At 42.1% G+C, this 14,705-nt stretch overlaps 2 protein-coding genes across 4 annotated transcripts in view; both read right to left on the reverse strand.

Moving 5' to 3' along the window:
- LOC129052007 (caspase recruitment domain-containing protein 8-like) overlaps positions 1 to 4,129 on the reverse strand; it is a 61,359-nt gene extending 57,230 nt beyond the window's left edge. For 2 of the 3 annotated variants that reach the window (XM_063720174.1, XM_063720173.1), the window contains exon 1: positions 4,007 to 4,129. The gene's annotated coding sequence lies outside the window, so the exon portion shown is untranslated. The remainder of the gene's footprint in view (positions 1 to 4,006) is intronic. The other variant, XM_054540827.2, reaches the window with a different exon arrangement.
- The window catches only part of CARD8 (caspase recruitment domain family member 8), a gene marked incomplete at its 5' end in the record, with an annotated part of 45,338 nt that continues 34,415 nt past the window's right edge, over positions 3,783 to 14,705 (reverse strand). Inside the window, 3 exon segments of the mRNA NM_001132171.1 lie at positions 3,783 to 4,729; positions 5,551 to 5,595; positions 10,203 to 10,344. Coding sequence (NP_001125643.1) covers positions 4,464 to 4,729; positions 5,551 to 5,595; positions 10,203 to 10,344 — 453 coding nt within the window. The 3' untranslated portion in view covers positions 3,783 to 4,463.

The following is a 14,705-nucleotide window of genomic DNA, read 5'->3' on the forward strand; positions in this document are numbered from 1 at the left end:
ATTTTATAAACAAAAAACAACCTTCTGCCCTGAAGAGACCCACTTCATATGTAATAACACACACAGACTCAAAGTAATGGAATGAAGAAAGATCTAACACGCAAAAGGAACACAAAAATAAGAGGATTTTGTTGCTATTTTTGTGTCAGCTAAAACAGACTTTAAACACACAAGAGGGAAAAAAGCAAAGAAGGATATTATACAGTGACAAAGGGCTCAATTGAACAAGAAGATTTAACTATCTTAAATACCTACACATGAAACTTCAGAGCACCCAGATTATAAGCCAAATACTACTAAACCTGAAAAAAAAAGACAGCCATACAATAATAGTGAGGGACATTACTCCCCACTGACAGCACTAGACAGATCATTGAGGCAGAAAACTCACAAAGAAAAACTAGACTTAAACTAGACTCTTGACCAAATGAATCTAACAAATCTATACAGCACACTCCACTCACAACCATAGAGTATATATTTATCTCATCTGCATGTGGAACATTCTCTAAAATTGTGTGCATACTTGATCATTAAGCAAGTCTCAATATATCCAAAGAAATCAAAATTATATCAACCATCTTATCAGACCACAGTGGAATAAAATTAGAAATCCATACCAAGAGGAAATTCAGAACTACACAATTACATGGAAACTAAGCCACTTGCTCCTGAATGATTTTTAGATAAATAACGAAATTAAGGCCGAAATTTAAAAAAATTGAAACAAATGAAAACAGAGAAACAACTTCTAGGATATAGGAAAAGCAGTGTCGAGAGGAAAGTTGATCATACTACATGCCTACATCAAAAAGATAGGAACATCTCAACTTGAAATCCTAATGTCGCACTTAAAGTACAGGAAAACAACAAAAACAATTAAACCCAAAGCTAGAAGAAGAAAAGGAACAACTAGAATAGAGCAGAACTATATGACATTGAGACCCAAAAATTCATACAAAGTATCAATGAAATGAAAAATTGGTTCTTTTAAAGGATAAACAAAATGGATATACCATCAGGTCGATTAACAAAGAAAAAAATAGAGAAAATTCAAAAACCATAATCAGAAAGTACAAAGGAGACATTATAAATGATGGAATGTAATTACACGGAATTACAAAAGATCATGAGAGACTAGTATGAACATCTCTATGTGCACAAACTGGAAAATCTAGGTGAAGCGAATAGATTTCTCAAAACACCCAGTCTCCCATGATTGAACCAGGAAGAAACTGAGATCCTGAATAGATCAGTAATGAGTTATAAAACTGATTCAGTTGGCCGAGCACAGTGGCTCACGCCTGTAATCTCAGCACTTTGGGAGGCCAAGGTGTGCAGATCACGAGGACAAGAGATTGAGACAGGCCTGGCCAACATGGTAAAACCCCATCTCTACTAAAAATACAAAAATTAGCTGGGCATGCTGGTGCACTTCTGTAGTCCCAGCTACTTGGGAGGCTGAGGCAGAAGAATCGCTTGAACCCGGGAGGCAGAAGGTGCAGAGAGCTGAGATCGTGCCACTGCACTCCAGCCTCGCGACAGAGCAAGATTCCATCAAATAAATAAATAAATGAATAAATAAATAAATAAATAAATATAAATTTTTAAAAAAAAACCTGAATCAGTAATTAAAAAAAAAAAAAAAAACTACCAATCAAAAAAAGCACTGGACCAGACAGATTCATGGCCAAATTTTGCCAATGTACAAAGAAAGCTGATACCAATCTTACTGAAACTGTTCCAAAAAATTGAGGAGGAATTCCTCCTTAACTATTCCTATGAAATCAGTGTCACCATGCTACCAAAATCTGACAAGAACACATGAAAAAAAACTACAGGCCAGTATTACTGATGAACACAGATGCAAGGCCAAGGAGGGCAGATCGCTTGAGGTGGGGAGTTTGAGACCAGCCTGGCCAACATGGTGAAATCCCATCTCTACTAAAAATACGAAAATCAGCCAGGTGTGGTGGTGGGCGCCTGTAATCCCAGCTACTCAGGAGCCTGAGGCAGGAGAATTGCTTGAACCTGGGAGGCAGAGGTTGCAGTGAGCTGAGATTGCACCACTGCACTCCAGCCTGGGTGACAGAGCAGGATCCGTCTCAAAAACAAAACAAAGGAAAAAAGAAAACCCACCATCAACATCATACTGAACGAGAAAAATTGAAAGCATTTTCCAATAACTGGAATAAGAAAAGGATGTACCCTCTCACCACTCCCATTCAGCACTATATTGGAAGTCCTAGTCCGAGTAATCAGGCAAGAGAGAGAAATAAAGGGTATGCAACAAGAAAAGGAGAATTAAAATGATTTCTGTTGAATAACAACATAATCTTATACCTAGATAACTCTAAAGATTCCTCCAAAAGAGTCCTAGACCTGAAAATGACTTCAGTAAAGTTTATGATACAAAATCAACATACAAAAATCAGTAGCATGTCTGTATATCAATAACGTTCAAGCTGAGGATCAAATCAACAAGGCAGTTCCATTTACAATAGCTAAACACATACACACACACACACACACACACACACACACACAAAATACCTAGGAATACATTTAACCAAGAAAAGTTTTCTACAAGAAGAACTATAAAAGGCTGGTGAAAAATATCATATGTGACAAAAACAATCTAGAAAACATTCCATGCTCATGGATTGGAAGAATCAATATCACTAAAATGACCACATTGCCCAGAACGATCTACAAATTACATGGTTTTCCTATCAAACTACCACTGTCATTTTTCACAAAATTAGAAACAACAATTCTAAAATTTCTGCTATCTGCCCATCTGACAAAGGGCTAATATCCAGAATCTACAAAGAACTTAAACAAATTTACAAGAAAAAAACAAACGACCTCTTCAAAAAGTGGGCAAAAGATACGAACAGACACTTCTCAAAGGAAGACATTTACGCAGCCAACAGATGCATGAAAAAATGCTCATCACTGGTCATCAGAGAAATGCAAATCAAAACCACAATGAGATACCATTTCATGCCAGTTAGAATGGTGATCATTAAAAAGTCAGGAAACAACAGATGCGGGAGAGGATGTGGAGAAACAGAAATGCTTTTACACTGTTGCTGGAAGTGTAAATTAGTTCAACCAGTGTGGAAGACAGTGTGGCAATTCCTCAAGGATCTAGAACTACATATGCCATTTGACCCAGAGATCCCATTAATGGGTACATACCCAAAGAATTATAAATCATGCTACTATAAAAACATATGCACATGTATGTTTATTGTGGCACTATTCACAATAGACTTGGAACCAACCCAAATGTCCATCAGTGATAGACTGGATTAACAAAATGTGGCACATATACACCATGGAATACTATGCAGCCATAAAAAAGAATGAGCTCATGTCCTTTGCAGTGACATAGATAAAGCTGGAAATCATCATTCTCAGCAAACTATCGCAAGGACAGAAAACCAAACACTGCGTGTTCTCACTCATAGGTGGAAACTGAACAATGAGAACACTTGGACACTGGGGGCAGGGGGAACATCGCACACTGGGGCCTGTCGTGGGGTGGGGGCGGGGGAGGGATAGCACTAGGAGAAATACCTAATGTAAATGATGAGTTGATGGGTGCAGCAAACCAACATGGCACATGTATCCATATGTAACAAACCTGCATGTTGTGTACATGTACCCTAGGACTTAAAGTATGATAATAAAAAAAGAATAACACATATTAAAGGAAGTTGTGAACTCGAAAAAAAAAAAGTACAAGATATATAGTAATTTCCCAAGGGTTTTTCTTTTTTTTTCCTTTTTCTTTTTTCTCTTTTTTTTTTTTTTTTTTTTTTGAGATGGCGTCCCGCTCTGTCGCCAGGCTGGAGTGCAGTGGTGCGACCTCGGCTCACTGGAACGTCCACCTCCTGGGTACTTGTAGAATAATGTACTTACATTATTCTAGTAATAACAGCAATAGACAAAATGTTAAAGGGACAACATATATAAAACCAATACCATCAATAAATACCTTGGATATCTTCAATTGAGAGACTTTGTTAGCTTTCCTGCGTTTTGTGGTGGAATGGTGAGACTTCAAAGAGTATCCATAAAAGCTAGTTTTCATGTTAATCAGGAGAATTTTCCTTTCTAGAGCCTGTCATGCATAAACACAACTGCCTTGACTTTCTTCACCCCGGGTCTTCAGGAAATGTGTCAATGGATGGAATAGTCACAAATTGAGCCACGGTTAGAAAAAAATTAAAAGCACTATTGTTATTTTCTTCAGATATTCTTGAGGGAAAGGCATGGGGATACAGCCAATGGGTATCTTCCAGGTTACGTATCTGTCCCCAAAGCCTGTGTGATGGGCAAATGTTACCCAGCCCCTCTCTGTTTTGGACACTGGAATCAAGGATGCATTTCTATTCATTCATTTCCAATGAGAACACTGGATTCTCTCTTCCACACTCTCTGACTGACTCACTTTACAAACTCTGCTGTCTAAGATAGGACACGAGGTAAGGGTCCCTTTCACTAATGCTTCTGAAGAGCAGCTCCAGGGCCCGGTCCCCTTTCTTCTCCACCATGGTCAGCAGGGTGTCGTTCTTGCTCTGCCGTGTCTTTGCCTGCTCCACCAGCTCCTTCTCATTCTCAGTGAGAACCTCATTGTCTTGGAGATCATCGAGCACCCCTTTCAGGTCCCCCATCCTGGCTTGGAGTTGCCGGTGGTTCTCCTTCACAAAGGCTGCACCTGGATGAAAGGGGGTGTTGCAGACTCTGAGAATTGCTCTCTTATAGGATTTAGGATCTGCACCAAATGAAGATTCATAACTCCAGGGTGGGGGATGGGTCTTTTTTATGTATGTATGTATGTATGTATGTATGTATTTATTTATTTATTTTGAGAGGGAGTTTCACTCGTTGCCCCAGCTGGAGTGCAATGGCACGATCTCAGCTCACCGCAACCTCCGCCTCCCGGGTTCAAGTGATTCTCCTGCCTCAGCCTCTCAAATAGCTGGGATTACAGGCATGCGCCACCATACCCGACTAATTTTTGTATTTTTAGTAAAGGCAGCATTTCACCAAGTTGGTCAGGCTAGTCTTGAACTCCTGACCTCAGGTGATCCACCTGCCTCAGCCTCCCAAAGTGCTTGGATTACAGGAATGAGCCACCATGCCCGGCCAGGGATGGCTCTTTATCTTGTGGTGTTGCCTAACCCACCTTCATTTCATTTTGGATATTTTACTTCCGGCTGTTGATTAACTTTCTAGTCTCGTATTTACTATACTTTTTCAAAGTTCAATATAGAACTACTTTAACTTACGGTTCCCCAGATGCAAGATATTTACCCCAATAACTTGCTGTCGCCTGCTCCTTTGTGTGGACGTGATGTCCTCACGCCCTCCCGTAAGTAAATCATACTCATTGTTTGTATTTTTCTCTGGCATCGCTTGTTCTTTGTAAATGACAAGGTTAGAAGGAATGGAGCCTCACTTGGTAATGTCAAAGCACTCAAAGGCCTCTTGATATCAGATACATCCCCCTGGCTTTAGTGTAAACATTTCACTAACCTGAGAAGGCAGGAGGGGCTGATGCAGCTCCAAGCTGGATATCCACTACAAAAGAGGAAGAATTGGAGATGACATACAATGAATCATATACCGTAACTCAGCTTTTCTAGTCTTTCATGTGCCAACTAAAATAATTTAATTCTACATATTTTATAAAGCAGGGATCTTGTCTGGCACACTAATATACTAATGAAACCCAATTAAGTCATGAGCCACTCACTGCCCATTCAGGAAATGTATCAGAGAAAGGAGCACATTTTTTCAATATTCTTTCTTTTCTTTTCCTTTCTTCCTTTCTTCCTTCCTCTTTCTTTCTCTCTCTCCCTCCCTCCCTCCTTCTTTCTTTCTCTCTTTCTTTCTCATAGTCTCGCTCTGTTGCCCAGGCTCAAGATTGCAGTGGCCCAATCTCAACTCACTGCAACCTCTGCCTCCCAGGTTCAAACAATTCTCCTACCTCAGCCTCCTGAGTAGCTGGGATTAGAGGCATGCGCCACCATGTCCGGTTAATTTTTTATTTTTAGTAGGGACGGGGTTTTGCCATGTTGGCCAGGCTGGTCTCGAACTCCTGACTTCAGGGGATCCGCCTGCCTCAGCCTCCCGAAGTGCTGGAATTACAGGCATGAGCCACCGCGTCCAGCCCATTTTTTCAATACTCTTTCTATGCGCAGGAGAATGTCTTAGGAACTCTGAGGATTACAACAATATCATACCATACTGTCTTACATAAATTACAGTCAAGGTAAATGTGTTTTAGACACAAACTATCAACATTAAAGGAGTAAATTTTTATACATGTTGGTACCAGGACTTACAAGTTGATAGAAGATTTGATAAGTGGAGCTAACAATCTGAAAATAATTGAAATGATCTTTCCCAGGAGGCCTTCAACATGGTCTTACACTTTTATCTAAAATCCCTGATGTGGCTTAAAGTTCTGATGAATTTTGTGACCCCCTCCGTTGGTAGCAGCTCAGTCTCCATGTAACAAACACAGAATGAATCTGATGAATCTGAGTCTCCCATTGACTATGAGGTCCAAAAATTAGGTTTCTGGTCATTTGACTTCCAGGAAGAACATCAGCTTCATGGAACAGCACATTCACCCAGAGGCCCAGCCACCCACAGTCTCCCCATTTCATCCAGAATTTCCCTATTAAGGAATTAGCATGGTCATGACACCTGGAAAAACATTGCTGTTTTTTGGGGTTTGTTGTTGTTGTTGTTGTTATTGTTGTTTGAGACAGCGTTTCCATCTTGTTGCCCAGGCTGGAGTGCAGTGGCCCGATCTCAGCTCACTGCAACCTCCGCCTCCTGGGTTCAAGTGATTCTGGTTCCTCAGCCCCCTGAGTAGCTGGGACTCCAGGCACTCTCCATCATGCCCGGCTAATTTTTGTATTTTAGTGAAGACAGGGTTTCACCATGTTGACCAGGCTGGTCTGGATCTCTTGACCTCAAGTGATCAGCCTGTCTTGGCCTCCCAAAGTGCTGAGATTACAGGTGTCAGCCACCTGTAATCTTTTTTTAATGAAAGATTAAATCTAAGCCAGGTGCGGTGGCTCATGCCTGTAATCCCAGCCCTTTGGGAGGCCAAGGCGGGCAGATCACGAGGTCAAGAGAACAAGACCATCCTGGCCAACATGGTGAAACCCCGTCTCTACTAAAAATACAAAAATTAGCCAGGCGTGGTGGTGCACACCTTTGGTCCCAGCTACTCGGGAGGCTGAGGCAGGAGAATCACTTGAACCCGGGAGGAAGAGGTTGCAGCGAGCCGAGATTGTGCCATTGCACTCCAGCCTGGTGACAGAGTGAGACTCTGTCTCAAAAAAAAAGATTAAATCTAAACCAGGGAAAAATCTTTTTTTTTCTTTTTTTGAGACGGAGTCTCACTCTGTCACCCAGGCTGGAGTGCAATGGAGCCATCTCTACTCACTGCAACCTCCGCCTCCCAGGTTCAAGCGATTCTCCTGCCTCAGCCTCCTGAGTAGCTGGGACTACAGGCGTGCGCCACCTTGCCTGACTAATTTTTGTATTTTTAGTAGAGACGGAGTTTTACCATGTTGGTCAGACTGGTCTCAAACTCCTGACCTCGTGATCCGCCTGCCTTGGCCTCCCAAAGCGCTGGGATTACAGGCGTGAGCCACCGAGCCCAGCTGGAAATATCTTTTTTTAATGAAAGAAAAGTAAGCAATGTATAAATATTCTGGTTTTTAAAGATAAATTGAGGGGGCAGTGGCATTTGTTTGCTTTCTCAAAGTGTGTACTGCATGTTGGCTGTCAACTAGACTGCATTCTAGCCACTGAGGTTGCGAGCAATGGAGACTGAGAACTCTGCACTGCTTCTTCCCATATAAAACACCACAAAGACAGCCAAGAAGTTGCACAAACCAAGCTCTCATCATCTGAGATGCTAAGACATTTTAGGGAATGGAGGCAGGAACAGGGGAGGTGCGTATGGATGAGACCTGGCTGAGCTGAGCACCTTCCAACTCTGCAGTGTGCCTGGAACCTCTAAGTCCAGCCCCAGTTCATGTGCAGGACCTCAACAAGACCACAGTTTGTCTGGGGGAAAGGATGCACAGCCATGAAGCTGATATGCAACTCTCTCTCTCGCTCTTTTTTTTTTCTTCTTTTTTTTTTTTTTTGATGGCGTCTCGCTCTGTCACCCAGGCTGGAGTGCAGTGGCGCCATCTCAGCTCACTGCAACCTCCACCTCCCAGGTTCAAGCGATTCTCCTGCCCCAGCCTCCCGAGTAGCTGGGATTACAGGCACACGCCACCACGCCCGGCTAATTTTTGTACTTTTAGTAGAGACAGAGTTTTGCCACGTTGGTCAGGCTGGTCTTGAACTCCTGACCTCAGGTGATCTGCCTGCCTTGGCCTCGGCCTCCCAAAGTGCTGGGATTACACGCAGGAGCCACCATGCCCGGCCTGACCTGCAACTCTCTTGACATTAAGAGGTGATGGGATTGTGAGAATTCAGTGAAAGAAGGAAGACCAGTGGCTGACGACCACAAGGGCCGGATTAGCCAACACCATCAATGCTACGACAATATTGTCCCAAAATACTAAAATACATGAGCAGAAACAGGCAAAACCCATTTGAAATTGTTCCAGAATATTCTACAAGGTACTCATATTCCAAAAGAACGCATATGTTTGTTCAACTATTCCTGGATTCCTGGGCATTCACGTTGGGTTCATTTTTCCCTCACTACAAGTAATGCTTCAAGGAATATCACTGCATATAACTTCCCTTCATAGGTGTACTCTTACATTATAGTATAGATTTCTAAAAGTGGTTTTTGTTCAAGGGACAATTTTTTTTTCTTTTTTTTGAGACAGGGTCTCGCTCTGTCACTCAGGCTGGAGTGCAGTGGCACAAACTCGGCTCACTGCTCCCTCCTCCCTCTGGGGTCAAGTGAGCCAACCACCTCAGCCTCCAAGTAGCTGGGGCTACAGGCACATACCACCATGCCCAGCTAATTTTTGTATTTTTTTGTAGAGATGGGGATTCACCAAGTTGCCTAGGCTGGTCTCGAACTCCTGACCTCAAGTGATCCTCACGCCTCAGCCTCCTAAAGCACTGGGATTACTGATGTGAGCCACCAATCCTGGCCACAAGGGGCAATATTTAAATTAATGTATGGACATATTACTGCCTAAAAGGTTAAAGCAATTTACGGTTCCTGTGCAAATGTTATCTTAATGTCCTTCTCTTGATAGAGCCGTAGTGAAACTTTCCTAATGTGGTACTGAAGATAATGATCTGCTGCAATGGAAGACACTGATTTCTGCATCATTGTAGGTATTCAAACAGAGGATGACATTTGCAAGTATTGGAGACACTTAAATGTATCCACAGAGATTCAAGGACCTCTGAGGACATCTTTGACAACTTTTCTGGGAGTTTCTAAATTCCATGAAATTATATTTATGATGTTCAGTTTGTATGAATGAATGAAACATTTTCTAGGATTTTTCATCAGACTATCTGAAGGAATATGACACCCCAAAAAATAAGAAAGGTGAGTATGGAAGAAATTATTAAATTGTGCAGAAAATGGAATGAAGTAGTCTTCAGGTTCGTTCTGACTCTTAGAGTTTCCTGGTTTTTGCCGGGCATGGTGGCTCATTCCTGTAATCCCAATACTTTGGGAGGCTGAGGCGAGTGGATCACTTGAGGTCAGGAGTTTGAGACCAGCTTGGCCAACAGAGCAAACCCCCATCTCTACTAAAAATAAAAAAATTAGCCAAGAGTGGTGGCATGCACCCGTAATCCCAGCTACTCGGGAGACTGAGGCAGGAGAATCACTTGAATCAGGAGGCAGAGGTTGCAGTGAGCCGAGATCGCATCACTGCACTGCAGCCTGGGCGACACAGCAAGACTCCGAAAAAAAAAAAAATCTCCTGTTCTTTACCCCCAGGTGTGAGAGGTTTCCATTCCCATGGCCATCCCCATTCTCTGGCTCCTTGAGCATTTCACTTCCTGTGGACAAACCACGGCCATCACTTTCGTTTTCCTCACATTGGCGATACACTGACAATGGAGTTCTTATCTGGGCTGGAATCATAAACAGGCTTTCACCTTTGACATCCAATAGTAAAGGTACATGTTCCCCTCACCTAAAATGCCAGCCTCACCCACTCACCTACCTGGCTTCACCACAGTCTTCCAGACCAAAGTCTCATGTCTTTTTTCAGTAATTTCAAGTTGAATGGGTTCTTTCATCTGCCCAACATAGAATTTTGAGAAGTGCTGGATTTCTCCAGGGCTCCTGTAGGACAGTTTCAACTCCTAGAGGAAACACAACAGTTGACTTGAAGCAGTGGAGGGTGGAAAGGCCTGGCTCCCTACAGTGAACTGGCCAATGGAACTTAACCCCTGTTTTCTACACAATGTCATGGCTTGTTGAGGGGGAAACAGAGGGAGAGAGGTAAACATCCTGAACATGCTGTTTTTGTTTTTGTTTTTGTTTTGAGACGGCGTCTTGCTCTGTCACCCAGGCTGGAGTGCAGTAGCGCAATCTCAGCTCACTGCAACCTCCAACTCCCAGGTTCAAGCGATTCTCCTGCCTCAGCCTCCCAAGTAGCTGAGATTACAAGCGCGTACCACCATGCCCAGCTAATTTTTGTATTTTTAGTAGAGACGGGGTTTCACCATATTGGCCAGGCTGGTCTCGAACTCCTGACCTCATGATCCACCCCCACCCCCCACCCCCAGCCTCCCAAAGTGTTAGGATTATAGGCATGAGCCACTGTGCCCAGCTGGTAAACATCCTTTTAAATGTACAATGTTAGGAAATAATTTCATTCTATGAAAACAAGAGTAACCTAGCTCTCAACACCCCATGAGTCAGAGAAAAATGATCTGAACTGAGTATAAAAATTTGAGGTGTTGGCCAGGCACAGTGGCTCACACCTGTAATTTTAGCACTTTGGGAGGCCGCGGCAGGCAGATCACCTGAGGTCAGGAGTTTGAGACCAGCCTGGCCAACATGGTGAAACCCCGTCTCTACTAAAAATACAACAAATTAGCTGGGCATGGTGGTGGGTGCCTGTAATCCCAGGTTCTTGGGAGGCTGAGGCAGGAGAATTGCTTGAACCCGGGAGATGGAGGTTGCAGTGAGCCAAGATCACACCACTGCACTCCAGCCTGGGCGACAAGAGCGATATTCCATCTCAAAAACAAACAAAAATAATAATAATAATGCTACTAACTCAGAATCTCAGACTGTACAGAAATGTGGGAAAACTGGCAAAGGCAGCTCATCAGGTCTGTCTTGGCCTCGCTGGGAAGCCAAGAGTCAGATGTGGCATCGTGCTTTCATGTCCTTCCTTCTCTTCGTTCTGCACCTGACTTCCCCAGGATTCCTAACCAAAGCTGCCCTGGGGAATAGGAGCTAATCTCATAGGCAGGACAGAATCAGGAAAAGCTTAGTTCATGCGAATCTCTAGTTTCTTTAGGAAACAAGCCCTACAACTCTTGGAAAACAGTAATTTAAAAATTCTTTTTTTCTTTTTTTGTTATACTTTAAGTTCTAGGGTACATGTGCACAACGTGCAGGTTTGTTACATATGGATACATGTGCCGTGTTGGTTTGCTGCACTCATTAACTCATCATTTACATTCGGTATTTCTCCTAATGCTATCCCTCCTCCATGCCCCCACCCCACGACAGGCCCCAGTGTGTGATGCTCCCCGCCCTGTGTCCAAGTGTTCTCATTGTTCAACTCCCACTTATGAGTGAGAACATAAGGTGTTTTCTGTCCTTGCCATAGTTTGCTCAGAATGATGGTTTCCAGCTTCAGCCATGTCCCTACAAAGGACATGAACTTATCCTTATTTATGACTGCATAGTATTCCATGGTGTATATGTGCCACATTTTCTTAATCCAGTCTATCATTGATGGACATTTGGGTTGGTTCCAAGTCTTTGCTATTGTGAATAGTGCCACAATAAACACACATGTGCATGTGTCTTTATAGTAGCATGATTTATAATCCTTTGGGTATATACCCAGTAATGGGATTGCTGGGTCAAATGGTATTTCTAGTTCTAGATCCTTGAGGAATCGCCACACTGTCTTCCACAGTGGGTGAACTAATTTACAGTACCACCAACAGTGTAAAAGTGTTCCTATTTCTCCACATCCTCTCCAGCACCTGTTGTTTCCTGACTTTTTAATGATCACCTTTCTAACTGGCATGAGATGGTATCTCATTGTAGTTTTGATTTGCATTTCTCGATGGCCAGTGATGATGAGCATCTTTTCATGTGTCTGTTGGCTGCATAAACATCTGCTTTTGAGAAGTGTCTGTTCATATCCTTTGTCCACTTTTTGATGTGGTTGTTTGATTTTTTCCTTGTAAACTTGTTTGAGTTCTTTGTAGATTCTGGATATTAGCCCTTTGTCAGATGGGGAGATTGTAAAAATTGTCTCCCATTCTGTAGGTTGCCTGTTCACTCTGATGGTAGTTTCTTTTGCTGTGCAGAAGCTCTTTAGTTTAATTAGATCCCATTTGTCAATTTTGGCTTTCGTTGCCATTGATTTTGGTGTTTTAGTCATGAAGACTTTGCCCATGCCTATGTCCTGAATGGTATTGCCTAGGTTTTCTTCTAGGGTTTTTATGGTTTTAGGTCTAACATTTAAGTCTTTAATCCATCTTGAATTAATTTTTGTATAAGGTGTAAGGAAGGGATCCAGTTTCAGCTTCCTACATATGACTAGCCAGTTTCCCCGGCACCATTTATTAAATAGGGAATCCTTTCCCAATTTTTTGTTTTTGTAAGGTTTGTCAAAGATCAGATGGTTGTAGATATGTGGTGTTATTTCTGAGGCCTCTATTCTGTTCCATTGGTCTATATCTCTGTTTTGGTACCAGTACTATGCTGTTTTGGTTACTGTAGCCTTGTAGTATAGTTTGAAGTCAGGTAGTGAGATGCCTCCAGCTTTGTTATTTTCACTTAGGATTGTCTTGGCAATGTGGGCTCTGTTTTGGTTCCATATGAACTTTAAAGTAGTTTTTTCCAATTCTGTGAAGAAAGTCATTGGCAGCTTGATGGGGATGGCATTGAATCTATAAATTACCTTGGGCAGTATGGCCATTTTCATGATATTGATTCTTCCTATCCATGAGCATGGAATGTTCTTCCATTTGTTTGTGTCCTCTTTTATTTCGTTGAGCAGTGGTTTGTAGTTCTCCTTGAAGAGGTCCTTCATATCCCTTGTAAGTTGGATTCCTAGGTATTTTATACTCTTTGAAGCAATTGTGAATGGGAGTTCATTCATGATTTGGCTCTCTGTTTGTCTGTTATTGGTGTGGAGGAATGCTTGCGATTTTTGCACATTTATTTTGTATCCTGAGACTGCTGAAGTTGCTTATCAGCTTAAGGAGATTTTGGGCTGAGACAATGGGGTTTTCTAGATATACAATCATGTCATCTGCAAACAGGGACAATTTGACTTCCTCTTTTCCTAATTGAATACCCTATATTTCTTTCTCTTGCCTCACTGCCCTGGCCAGAACTTCCAACACTATGTTGAATAGGAGTGGTGAGAGAGGGCATCCCTGTCTTGTGCCAGTTTTCAAAGGGAATGCTTCCACTTTTGGCCCATTCAGTATGATATTGGCTGTGGGTTTGTCATATATAGCTCTTATTATTTTTAGATACGTCCCATCAATACCCCGTTTATTGAGAGTTTTTAGCATGAAGCGCTGTTGAATTTTGTCGAAGGCCTTTTCTGCATCTATTGAGATAATCATATGGTTTTTGATTATCTTTGGTTCTGTTTATGTGATGGATTAGGTTTATTGATTTGCATATGTCGAACCAGCCTTGCATCCCAGGGATGAAGCCAACTTGATCTTGGTGGATAAGCTTTTTGATGTGCTGCTGGATTCGGTTTGCCGGTATTTTATTGAGGATTTTTGCATCGATGTTCATCAGGGATATTGTTCTAAAATTCTTTTTGTTGTGTCTCGGCCAGGCTTTGGTATCAGGATGATGCTGGCCTCATAAAATGGGTTAGGGAGAATTCCCTCTTTTTCTATTCATTGGAATAGTTTCAGAAGGAATGGTATCAGCTCCTTTTTGTACCTCTGGTAGAATTCAGCTGTGAAACCATCTGGTCCTGGACTTTTTTTGGTTGGTAGGCTATTAATTATTGCCTCAATTTCAGAGCCTGTTATTGGTCTATTCAGTGATTCAACTTCTTCCTGGTTTAGTCTTGGGAGTGTGTATGTGTCCAGGAATTTATCCATTTCTTCTAGATTTTCTAGTTTATTTGCGTAGAGGTGTTTATAGTATTCTCTGATGGTAGTTTGTATTTCTGTGGGATCAGTGGTGATCTCCCTTTTATCATTTTTTATTGCGTCTATTTGATTCTTCTCTCTTTTCTTCTTTATTAGTCTTGCTAGTGATCTATCAATTTTGTTGATCTTTTCAAAAAACCAGCTCCTAGATTCACTGATTTTTTGAAGAGTTTTCTTTGTGTGTGTGTCTCTATCTCCTTCAGTTCTGCTCTGATCTTAGTTATTTCTTGCCTTCTGCTAGCTTTTGAATTTGTTTGCTCTTGCCTCTCTAGTTCTTTTAATTGTGATGTTAGCGTGTCGATTTTTGATCTTTCCTGCTTTCTCCTGTGGGCATTTAGTGC

Source organism: Pongo abelii, chromosome 20, assembly GCF_028885655.2.
Source record: "Pongo abelii isolate AG06213 chromosome 20, NHGRI_mPonAbe1-v2.0_pri, whole genome shotgun sequence".
NCBI classification, from domain to species: domain Eukaryota; kingdom Metazoa; phylum Chordata; class Mammalia; order Primates; family Hominidae; genus Pongo; species Pongo abelii.